This window comes from Mobula birostris, chromosome 21, assembly GCF_030028105.1.
Source record: "Mobula birostris isolate sMobBir1 chromosome 21, sMobBir1.hap1, whole genome shotgun sequence".
Classification (NCBI taxonomy): Eukaryota; Metazoa; Chordata; class Chondrichthyes; order Myliobatiformes; family Myliobatidae; genus Mobula; species Mobula birostris.
In genome coordinates, this window is record NC_092390.1 from 39266228 (window position 1) to 39279148 (window position 12921).

Consider the following 12921-nt stretch of genomic DNA (forward strand, 5'->3'; position numbering starts at 1 on the left):
GTACAAATTTTTACCAAAAGGGCAGCTTAATTTTAATATTTTCTAGTACATCTTAACAAAATGCTGACAATGCTTGCAGACCGGGTGATATTAGTGGAGAGAAACAGTTGACATTTCAGGTCAATAACACTTCCCCACCCTAACACACGATTAAAGAGTAAACTATAGGGAAAAACAAAATAATATTTTGGCGTCTAATCGCATTCGATTTTGAAGAGTATACATAATGTGCACGATGCACAATTATGCATTTTACAAACTTGGATACATTCTTTCATATGCATAATGCAAGTTTCATTTATTTTGTCAAACTTTCCCTTTTGCTAGTTGAACACCAACCATTTAGAACTGCAGCAATTTGTAATCAAGAGGAAACCTGGAAAATTACAATTAGAAACGGCAGCCAAATTTAAAGATTTTTCAATAAATAGTTAGGAAAAAAGTATCAAAAAAGACATTTATCAACCACCGGAAGTGATGGTCTTAACTCCACCATGGACACTCCAGGAGGAAGGTTGTGTGTGGGACTAGCAACCTCATCCAGTAAAAAACCCAGTGCTATGCAACACCGACAGAAACTCTTAAGACGTCCCTGAGAGAGGCAAGATTTTCATCTAGAAGACACGAGATGGATTACACCTGGGATCAACTTGAAAGACTGGCCCAGGACAGAGGATTCTGGCAAGCTGCTGTTGGCAGTGTATGCCCCTTAATTAAATTTTAGCCTCATTTTGAAACATTAAACATACAAAATAAATGCTACAGGCCTCAAGTAAAAACCTTCCCAGAGCATGTGTGGAGGCATTATTACCAACTATATTTATGGTTTCTAAGAATGTCTAATTTATAGGACTTCAATGTATTAAATAGTTCTCAGAGTTGAATACCACCTGATTTAATGATGTTCCTAAAAATGTTTTTGTAAGAAACTGAATTTCGAGACAGGAATGGAGATTTTGAACTTCCACATAATAGCCACAGACCTACGGTTAAATACAGCAACCCAAAATGGGGAATTGAAGGGGGAGGATTGAGGGAGAAGAGCTAGAGTGGATCGAAAGAATAGGGAAATCAATCAGGCAGGGTAGACCAAATGAAAAATAGGTTGTTATCCTATACATCTAACAGATGGCTCCAAACTCAGTTTCAAATGTCATACCAATAATCACAAATTTGAAGTATTCACTGATTACATCCCATCTATTAGGTTGCAGTAAAAGTTGACCAAATTGATTGTATTATTTCTAAAATGATCTTAATTTATTTTGTCAATTTAAAAATTATTCATGATTTTCTAAAACAAATCAGTTTTACAGGACCTTTGTACTCGAAGTATTTAGTTTCCATTCACCAAACTTATTCAAGTTTCAAAAATTAATTTTTTTCTAAATACATTTTGTTTCTTGAATGCTACATTTAGATTTCTCAATTGTCAACCAGTTTCTGTATCTCTAATAATTTTGCAATGCAATAGGAACATCTGGAATTCAAAAGCAAACCATTAACAAAAACAAAGTCCTGGAAACGCTAGTCATGGAAGATCAATACAATATCTCTTTACAGGAGCATTATCTTCCTTTCCATATGCCAGCTAGTGCATCACCCACTCTGATTGAAATGTGTTGCTTCTTTATCAGCAGTTAAATATTAATCTAATATGATGCGCTGCTAGGTAATTGCAAAAAGCTTCTATAAAATTGACTTTTGATGGAGCAAAAAACAAACATCTCAACACATTTTAAAACACAAAACATTTATTTTTATTACTATTTGACGGAACATGGTTCTGTGAACTCAGCAGGTAGAACCTGGGCCATCTGACCGAATTTTACAACTTAGTCAGCAAGTTCCAAATCACAGAAGTTAGCTTATTTGGAGCAAGAAATGACCAAGATAAAAAAAAAAATGATTTCCTGATGTAATTTGCATTTCTCTACATGTGCAGAACATTTAAAAAAAGGACATTCCTAACGGTAAATTATAGGAGGCAACCTGTGCAATTCACTTTTAGGTTACATTTAAGGTCTCTAACTTTATTTTAAAAAAGTTATCTACAGTCTGTTGTGCTCAGAAATTTATCTTTAAAAAAACTTTTGAACCAAGACAATAAGCATATTTTCATACTAATGTATACAGAAAGAAATGACCAACTATTTCTGTTTGCATCATATTACATACCGCCAAAGATAGCAGCTTTAAGTATATGGTGCCAACTCAACAGAAATAAATAAAGTCTGGAGTGGGAAAGGGGGAAGCTTGTGGTCCCTCAGTATTAAAATTTTGGAAAAAGCAAACCTCTAATGAAAAATACAAGTGCTTGCTTACCATCCCAAAAATAAAAACAAATGAATATACATTAAATATAGTGGTTAGTTAGTTCCACTCATAGTCACGGAAGCTATCAAAATTATCATAGAATCCACCACCTAATTTACTCAAACTAGGACCACGTTCTGGTGGCTGACCATGATTATAATCGCGTGTAAATATTGCATTTGGGGTAGTACTCTGTGATTCTAATTCTCTTCTGCCTGATATGGAATAAGGTTTTCTTTCAAAATCCTCCCTGTAGCGATCCTGAGGTGCTGGCAGTCTTGTAGAATACGGAGCATATCTACTATGTAGACGTGAATTTTCTTCCAGATTACGCATTCCTCGATGCTCGTTGAAATGGTTAAACCTAGGTTTAAAAAGAGCACACATCTGTCAAATTTGCTAGTGAGAATACAACTTTTTCCATGTTCCTTTAAATAAATGAATTAGTTTAAGCCTCCAAAACTGAAGTTCTTTCATTTAATGTATGGGTCTATTTTCTTCCAATTCCTTGTTGAGCTTCACTGGTCCCAAGCAAACTGATGTCCAAGATTGTACATGTGTATGTTTATACAATTTCTACAGATATACACAGCTCTTCACTAATACATCTGTCAATAATAGACAGGTAAGTTCAGAAAAAGTTTTAGACATCTAGGACATACTAGGAGAATGGGAATTCAGAATTGAAGACCTGATCTGATGAAAATTCATTTATTTTATAATTTTGAGTATTCATCATTAACCAATGGAAATTGATAATTACCTTGAACGCCCAATGTATTCCTCTGGACCGTAGTCATCAAAACGGGAAAGCTGTCTGTGTTCACCATAAAGAAGTGACGGTGGTGGTGGAGGAAGTGGAGGTGGAAGAGGTCGTGGTCTAAACAAAAAAATGAGTGCAAGGTTTTGTATACCATTACAATGGCCACAATTTTTTCTACAGGAATATATTTAAATGATCCAGTCTCATTTCCTTGCCTACACTTAATACTCAGGGAAACAATACTGAATAATTGATCTAGGACAAAGATCATACGCTCCTAAAATAAACTGAGAGATGATTAATAAAAGAACATTTTTACTTTAAAAGATGGCAACTGTTAGAGCAGCACTTTGGAAAATGGAGATCCTTTCTCACTAACCTGGTAGAATCCTTCAAGGACTGTTGTGCTAATATGGGGATCAAAATAAAGTTTGTAGTGTTGTGTAATATATTTAAGAAAGATTTCAAGGAAGTGCTGCACAATGATATAGGAAAAATGTAATGTGGAGTTTGGTACCTTCAGAAAGGTACCAAAAAAGAGATTACATCCTCATTAGCCTTACAAGCAGATGAGTATGGAAGGTACAAGTTCCTTCAGGATGAACTTTACTATCTATGTTCATAAATGAATTGGATGAGGCATTCACAAATCTGAAGGTACCATTTTAAAAAGGAATTGCTACTGCAAATCAGCTATATTGATTGTCATTGCAGATGTTTGTCTGGAAGCTTGCCTCCACATTCAGGTCTGCTGTCCCGCTAACATTGTGAGTACTGACTTTAGACTAGTTCCCATCTGTTCATCGTTGGCCACATATCTAAATGCTTCTCAGCCTGAATACCAAACTATGATTTGTCTACCTTCCAAGCAGGACTTGCCTGTTGCCAAAGAGCTACTCTTCATAAACCCAACAGACAATGAGAGAAATTCAAGCCACAAATGTGAGGTAGCTTGATAAAAAAATTAAACAAGGATTATTTGGCCAAGTCAATTAGACCAGTCTTGCAGCATCCTATGCTATTGCTGTGACATAATGCATTGTTAGCCACTGGAGTAAAACTTAACTGCTTTGCTATGGCAGCCATCCCTGCAAAGCAAAGTAGTTCATGATTGGCACAAATCCCCAGGTGGCAGACTGAAGCCCCAACTCCAGACTTCCAAGAAGGCTTTTTAATTTTCCCGATTACCACATACCTGTATCTGACTAGCATACTCCTGATGCCTGCATTGCAACGCATTCATATGAAAGAAACATGCTACAACTAGCCAGCATTTTTTTCCACGGAGCTACTAGCTACCTAAAATGCAGAGCTCAAATGGGTAAAATAAAATCTCATTATTTACCTCACTTCTTTGTAGTATTTCATGTACACAATCAATATTTGGCCATTACGTAAAGACATTTAAGGAAATATTACAATGATCTTGTGACCATTGAGAAAACAACTTCCACCCCTCCTTCTAAGCCCTGACTATCCTCACTCTATTAATAGTTTTTCAATCACATTGCCAAGGTTTTGCTACAAGATCCAAATAACAGAACTATAGAAATTAAACTAAAATTATGTGCAAACATCACTTCCTGTCAAAGGTCAATTACACAGACTACAAGCATTTACCCGCAGAACCTAGAAACCAAAAGGAGTAGTAAAAAAGAATTTAGGGAACAATTCTTTCCAAAGAAAATAAAATTCATAATTAGGGTAAAAAAGGTATGTCAGAGACAATATCAATTAATTCACTTAAAAATTATATACACCAGTGAAAGTTCCCAGTGCAAGTAGAGCATTTGAGCATGATTTCAACACCTAAGAGAAGTTTGGATTAGTATATAGATGGTAGGGGTATGGAGAGCTATGGTCCGGGTGCAGGTCGGTGGGACTAGGCAGTTTAAATGGTTCAGCATGGACTATATGGATCAAAGGCCTGTTTTGGTGCTGTACTTTTCTATGACCTTTTATTTAACATTAATGAAAATTAATGTAGCTTTTCTTTTAATACTTGTTATGCATACTGTGAAAGGTGTAACATAATAGATGAAGTAGAAATTGCCCCCCACCAAAAAAAATTGAAAATAAAACAATGACTCCAGATCCATTTTTGCAGGTTAATGGTAAAATTGTCAGCATTTATCATAATTTCCTTGCATATCTGACAAACCTTAGCATTTTTCAAATACATATGCAAGCAGGGTAACACAAAAGTGCTGACAAAAACCCAGTAACATGTCACATTTGCCTTAAAATCTATCTTAGACAGAAAGGATCATCACCTTAAAGGAACAGGCTGTAAGAGTCTCAGAAGGGTGTCTGGTCATTCAAAAACTTTTAGAAAAGTTATTGATTTCTAAATAGACAAATCTTTGATAATGGCTTTTAAAACAAAATGTCTTAGATCATATTTAAGTGTTTTAAAGCTTTTTCAGATTTAGAAGTGTTTTTGAAAATAGGTATTCAGTTCGTGATTTTTTTTTAAAGAAGCGTCAGTTCTGGAAAAACCTGTGACCGCAATTGGGAATAGATTTGTACATTTTTTAGCACATCCAGACAGGACACAATTTAGAGTTTGTTGTTGTTCCTTATCACACCTGGTGGCGCATTGGGTAGAAACTTTGCCATTTCTTTAACATTTTTGTCTGTTCTTTTTGTGAGGCCGAGTTACTACCTTGATGCTCAAGTCAGCACAGATGGAAAGCGTGAAAGCGTACTAAGAACCAGCTGGATTTGAACCCGAGAGCATTTGCCTCAAAGTCTGGTGAGGATGCCACTACACTACAGGCCAGCATTCGTGTGTTTGTGCTAGAGCCTTTATGGTGTAAAAGGCTCTTTCAACATGCAGGGCCTAATCAGGATGGATCTTTATAATAGGAAGATTACTGAAGGCTTATAGCGAGCAACAAGTTTAAGTAGCTGTGAAAATTCCACTTTAAAGAATATTAAAAATAGTAATTTACCTGTCATGCCATCTATTATACGGGGGAACGTCAAAGTCTCTTGCCGGAAGAGGCAGTCCCCCATATGATGGACCACGCCGTGTATCAGGCCTATATTGGGATGGAGGTGATCGAGTGAGATAAGAAACACTGTGTTATTTATATTATACAAGCATCAAATCCAATAAACATATCAAGTGTCATTTTAGAAAACTTATCTTTAGAGATGTATAATAGAAAACAATCAATAAAAGAGGATGGGGCAAAGATTCAAATGCAACTTGGTTTGAGTTTAAAAGAACTGCCACAAGTCATAATGAGTAAATACTCAAGTTTGAAACATTAATTTCTTAAAATTGGAAGTGATTTTGGTGAGACTCTGCAAACAAATCTTGTACACAATGCATTTAGCTGAAACATACAGAATGTTCAAGCTGTATGATTAGATGCAAATCAGATGTTTGGTGCAGATTCACAGGAATACCCTTGTATTTTTTCCAACAAAGTTTTTGCATATAGAGTTAATTAGGCTCATAAAAATTTATGACATAAAAGACAGCCATTCAGCCCAACATATTTGAGCAAGTTAAAAGATAGATACCCAATCAAATCTCACTCAACACAAGATTCATTACCCTCCAAGTCACAGCTCTTCAAGTAAACATCCACGTATTTTAAGTTTAACGAGTGTCTCTTTTAGGAGGCAAGTTCCAAGGTTCTAACGTCCTGTGGGTAGAAAGAATTTTTCCTGAACTCTCTCTTAATCCTTCTACCAGTAATGGTTCAAGATTTTTTTACTTTGCTGCAAAACTTGCAGTTGGTTTTTCCTACTTACTTGGTCTAGACCCCTCAATTTTAAATACTTCAATTATTTATTTCTCAGCCTTTCTGTTCTAAGGAACTCAAACCCAGCCATTTCCATCTTGGTTCATAAGTTAGACATGCCAAGTCCTAGCAAAATCTTTATAAAGCTCTACAACACATTCTCCAGCAAAATCACATTTTCTGCCTAAATCTTCTTGAAAAACCAAGAAATGTAGGCACTATTCAAGCTGTAGTCAAGTCTTCTTTACAACCTACTAAACCTACTATAACCTCCCTGCTCTTACATCTTCTGATCATTGGCTAAGAAAGGAAAATATTCTGCATACTTTCTGGACATATATTCTAAGGTTTATAAGTTTCACCTTTCCTCTCATTGCACAAAGCAGTAAAACACAAGAACAGACCCAATACAGAGTACTTCAATAACTTTCTCTGATTCCAAACATATATTCCCTCCTTTATCCTTGAGTAGTCTTACTCTGTCCCTAGTCCCTCTTGTTTTTAAATACATGTAGAATTGTCTTGTTCATTGCAAAATATATTTCTGCTTTAGAGAACTTTCTCTTGTTCAAAATATACACCAAGAGATCATCATTCAGTTTTAATGTAGTTATGCAAAATTTTATGTGTTGTTGACAGTGAAAGGAAATATGACTTGTGACTGCAGAGAGGGGGGTCAGTTAGGCGGAAGAGTGGCAAATTAAGTATGCAATAAATGGAAGGATAGCAAAATGAGTGGAAGAAAAGATGCTGAAAATGTAACAAAACAGGTCAATACAATGGTTAGAAAGGCAAATAAAAGGTTTGCTTTATTATCCAAGGCACAGTATATAAGATCGTAAACACACTGCCTGATCTACTGTGTTCCTCCAGCATTTTATGTGCGGTAGACAGGATCCATTTTCCTTAGCAGTGGGATCAATAGTGAAAATACATGATACAGGATCAAAGAAAGAAGGGAAGTTTCAGTTGAGAGTAGCAAAGGGTTTTGGAACTCACTGCCTGAAAAGGATGGTAAAAGCAGAATTCATAGTATATTTAAATCAATACTTGGATATACACTTTGAGAGCAGTACCCTACAATGACACAGGGCTAATATGCTGGAAGGAAAGATTAATCTGGCTAGCTCTTTTTCAACTGACACAAACACAGTGGACTAAATGGCCCTTTATCTCAAGTCTGTGATGATTCTCCATCTGATATACCATTAATATTCTGAAGATTTTCATCTCTGTCTGGAATAGTTCAGTGACCCATATGAAAAATAACTTGTTTCCTTACTCTGGAAAATCATCAAGCATAGGCCTACGGCCATGTGGTCTTAAAGAATACGAGGGGTAAGGTTCCAGTATTTCTGGCTCTGGCTCTGGCTCTGGCTCTGGCTCTGCATCAAACACATCAATTCCTAAATTACTGCAAAACAAAGAAAAAGTCAAGTAAAACAAGCTTTATACAAATATAAATGGTAATTCTGGTAACATCATTTGCATATAATAATTTTGTTTAATATTTGATTCATTGTCCTTCAATTACTTATTTGTCTCTCATGATTAAACAGCTTATGTCCATCACTGTATCACTAATTACACCTGAATCAGCCAGACCTACCCCAAGGCAAAAAGAATGGTGACAAAGGTTATACAGTGGAGCTGGCATGGAATTATCTTTTATACGTTAGCTTCTAAACCTAATTAGAGGGACTACGTGGAATCTGAAAAACAAAAGTAGGACTTAGCAGACACAACTACGGAACCAAGATGTCATCGTGCATCTGATAATGCTATGTGTTTACTAAAGCAATAAATCATAATTTCTTTAAACTCTCTGCCACAATGCACTTCATAAGGTTTTGCAATACCAACATTAGAAGCAGTGACCTGTATAGGGGGTAAAACACCTGCTATCTAATATGAAATGCAAATACATTGGCAGTATTCCAGAACAAATAGCAAGAGTGCATTTAGTTTCTACAACAAGAACTGCAGTACAAATATAAAGACTATAACTCTAATCCTTCTATTTTCTAGATATTAAAATATTTCAAATTGGAGAATCAATTCCAACTCTAATTATTCATACAGCATCCCTCTTGTTTGTCATTGGTACCACAGTATTTAGATACTTAATTGCTTTTTTTTCTCAAACCCAGCTTTCAGCAAAACTTTAATTATGCTGCCTAGTATTTTCCCTATACTTATGAAGTTCTTTAAACGAAAACTAAATAAAAGCAAAGCTATTTGTAAAAATACAATTCTGCTACAATTACTGAGCTGTATTACAAAGCCAGCAAGTGCCATTTGGTAACTTATCAAGTGATCATTAGGTGCATGAAAGACTAGAGTGCCATGGTAGCTTAGTGGTCAGCACAACATTATTACAGCTTGGACCATTCTAGAGTTTAATTCTGGCGTCATTCTGTAAGGAGACTCGGTAACATCCTTCGCATGTAATGTGTGGGTTTTCTCCGGATCCTCTGGTTTCCTCCCACAGTTGAGTCATACCGGGTAGGTTAACTAGTCATTCTAAATTGTTCCATGATTAGGTTAGGTTTAATACAGTAGGTCTGTTGCGAGTTACTGGGGTGGCATGGCTTGATGAGCCAGAAGGGCCTATACCGCACTATATCGCTAAATAAATAGAAATAAAGGGTAGAGCCTATTAGAGATACAAAAACTAATTTCTAATCCCAAGAGCCACACTTTAGTAGGAATTACTAGATAGCATTTAGTTAGATGTGCCACGTGTTTGTGAGGCCAGAAATAGGAAGACTATACAGTTTAACACGTGGCTAAGGAGTTGGTGTAAAAGGGAGGGCTTTTTGGATCATGGGGCTTGTTGTAACTTCTACTTTGAAAAAGGCACAATCAACAACTTCAGGCCAAAGAAACAACTTTATGTCGAACTTCAAAACCGTTATGTATATACAGAGGCTTTCACAACCCGTATGGCATGGCAGGCACACTATATACACAGCACACCGGAAGTAAACCCCCCCCCCCCCCCCATTATTCTAATTAGTATTAACTTACTTTTAATAATGCTCACATTACAACACTTCTTCCCCTTTAAAATCCAACATCCCCAAATGTAAAAACTAGGAAATAAAAACAGTGGTGTTATTAACTTGCGTACCCCTGAAAACTTATACTAGTATCTCAGCAACAGTTTACCATCTGGAAAACATGACAGATTCAATATGCAATCTAGCAACAAAAAAGAACTGTCCTGTCAAAGATTCAGTCTGTCAGGAGGTTTGATCTACGCACTACCCTCGGTGACCCAGCTGGCACTGCTGGTGAGGGTGCTTTGGGTGGATCTGGTTTTGGGGGCATGAGAGGGGTCTAGGGGTCTGTGTGTCTGCGTGAGAATGTCCATCCTCTTCAGGGGACCCTGACCCCTCTCTGCCAGCGTCTCGCCCTCTGGCAAAGTCACTGGTGGACATGCTTCCCCTGTAGTCTGACTCACAAATGGAAACTCCATAGGACTGTCTGCCTCTGAGCCGGTATCATGAAGCAGGCGCACGTGGTCCTGATGTCTGCGGAAAACACGCCCATCAGTCAGCTCAACAACGTAGGAGACAGGACCACTCTGCTTAAGAATAACCCCAGGCAGCCATTGCTGATTGTTTCTCACATAGACATTGTCATCCGGTTTTAACTGTCTCTCTCACGCATGTTGGTCATGTCCCTCCTTCTGATTTTCCTGCTTTCACTCCACTTTCGCCTTGTGTGTATTAATTGTGATGTACTCCTTTGAATCCTTGTCGAGCAGCAGCTGTTGGTAGGCGTGGCTCATGTCCAGCTTTGTGAACAGCTTACCCCCTGACAGGGTCATAAACAGATCATCCGCTCATGGCAGAGGGTACTCCTCCAACCTAGAGATCTGATTCACCGTAAGCTTATAATCCCCACATATCCTCACCGTATTGTCTACTTTCAAAAATGGAACAATGGGAGCCGCCCACCTTGAAAACTGGGTGGGTTCAATAATGCCCAGCCTCTGTAGACGTTCCAGCTCCTTCTCGATTTTGCCCTTCATGGCATAGGGCACCGACCTGGGCTTAAAAAAACATGGTGTAGCCTCAGGGTCGACATGGAGTTTCACTGTCACACCCTTCAGTGTCCCTAGCTCGTCCCTGAAAACGTCACTGTACCGCTGCAGAATGTCCTCCGTTGTGTGTGCATACTTAATTTCATGCCAGTTTAGCTGGATTTTGCGAAGCCAATTGCGACCCAAAAGACTGGGCCCCCTGTCCTTAGCTATCGCTAGCCTAGCTTCAGCCTTCTGACCCCCCGCTGAAATGTCCACATATAACACCCCTAAATGAGGTACAGACTGCCCCGTATAGGTCCTTGAGCTTTAACGGTCTAAAGGGAGGCAGGTTGGACCCCCATGTCCTCCTGTAGGTCTCCTTACTAATGACCGATGCAGTAGCCCCTGAATAATCTCAAACTTAATGTCCTTTCCCCTGACGGTGACTGTGGCATAATATGGTTCAGGTGGTTCCTCATCTGTTTCCACTGCAAACATGTTGTAGGCACATGCTGCCCCTTCATCTGCATTTTCTAGATGATGTGTGGCTGCCTGAGCCTGTTGAGCTTTCCCCTACCCAGGCTTAATCTTACCCTTTGAACTTTTGCACTTTTTAGCTAAATGTCCCTTTTTGCTATAAGCATGGCAGACAGTGTCTTTGAATTTGCAATCATTTGCATAGTGCGTCCCTCCACACCAGAAACATTCCACCCGCTTTGCCTGTTTACCAGTCTCCCTCCTGACTTGGTGCACTGCCGCCGACTGTGAACACCGCCCCCCCCCCCCCCCCCCATGTCCTTTCTGGATATCCTTGACATGATCAGCAGCCATCTCCATGCCTTGGGCAATCTCTAAGGCTTTCTTGGAAGTCAACGGTGGGGTTTCCCCTAATAGGCGGCGTTGTATGCCATCATTATTAACGCCGCATACCAATCGATCATGGAGCATGTCATCCAACACCGCTCTGAAATCACAATGCTCTGACAGCTGCCGAAGCTCGGCCATGAAATTGGCCCCAGACTGACCTGGCGTCCTGAAACAGCTGTGAAACTTACACCGTTGGACTATCACAGAAGGTTTCGGATTGTAGTGGTTCCCCACGAGCTTGACGAGTTTGTCGTATGGAATGTCCCCCGTTTTCTGCGGTGTGGCTAAATTCCTTATTAGCTTTTAAGTCTTCGCCCCACACACACTCAGGAGAATAGAGCGCTTCTTAGCCTCCTCAGTAATTCCATTAGCACAGAAAAAGTGCCCCAACCTTTCCTCAAACTCCTGCCAGTCCTCGTTTCCTTCCAGAAATTTCCCGATAGTTCCAAACGTAGCCATCTGAAACGCGAAGCTCCCGTTCGAAAAACATGCCGATACGTTCACAAAACCAGTTCTCCTCGACGCCAAAAATATGTAGTAACTTCTACTTTGAAAAAGGCACACTCGACAACTTCATGCCAAAGAAACAACTTTATGTCGAACTTCAAAACCGTTATGTATATACAGAGGCTTTCACAACTGTACAGCATGGCAGGAACACTATATACAGAGCACACCGGAAGTAAAAAAAAAAGAACAGAAGTAAAACCCCCATTATCCTAATTAGTATTAACTTACTTTTAATAATGCTCACATTACAACAGGGCTCTCTTCCAGCGAACATGGGATCTGTACAGAAGAGACAGTTGCACCTAAACTGGAAGGGGACTAATATCCTAATGGGAAGGTTTGCTGCTGCTGCATGGGGGGGGGGGTTTAAACTACAGTTGCAGGAGGATGGGAAGCAGAGTACCAGAACAGTTAGTGTAGAGGTTGTGGAGACAAGGCCAGGATTCAAAAGGTTGGCGTGACTAGTGTCCTGAGCTGCGTGTATTTCAATACAAAAGGTATTGTAGGAAAGGCAGATGAGCTCAGGGTATGGATCAACCCTGGAATTATGATACTGTAGCCATTAGTGAAACTTGCAGCTCAATATTCCACGGTTCCGTTGTTTCAGACATAACAGAGCAGGAGAGATTAAAGGAGGAGGGGTGGCATTACTAGTCAAGGAAAATATCACAGCA

At 38.8% G+C, this 12921-nt stretch overlaps 1 protein-coding gene across 2 annotated transcripts in view; it reads right to left on the minus strand.

Moving 5' to 3' along the window:
• Positions 1-1734: 1734 nt before the first annotated feature.
• LOC140185749 (RNA/RNP complex-1-interacting phosphatase-like) overlaps positions 1735-12921 on the minus strand; it is a 47663-nt gene continuing 36476 nt past the window's right edge. The window contains exons 9-12 of one of the 2 annotated variants that reach the window (XM_072239351.1): positions 8120-8251; positions 6034-6123; positions 3080-3196; positions 1735-2680 (exon numbers count right to left, since the gene is read on the minus strand). In XM_072239351.1, coding sequence (XP_072095452.1) covers positions 2374-2680; positions 3080-3196; positions 6034-6123; positions 8120-8251 — 646 coding nt within the window. In that variant the 3' untranslated portion in view covers positions 1735-2373. The remainder of the gene's footprint in view (positions 2681-3079; positions 3197-6033; positions 6124-8119; positions 8252-12921) is intronic. The other variant, XM_072239353.1, reaches the window with a different exon arrangement.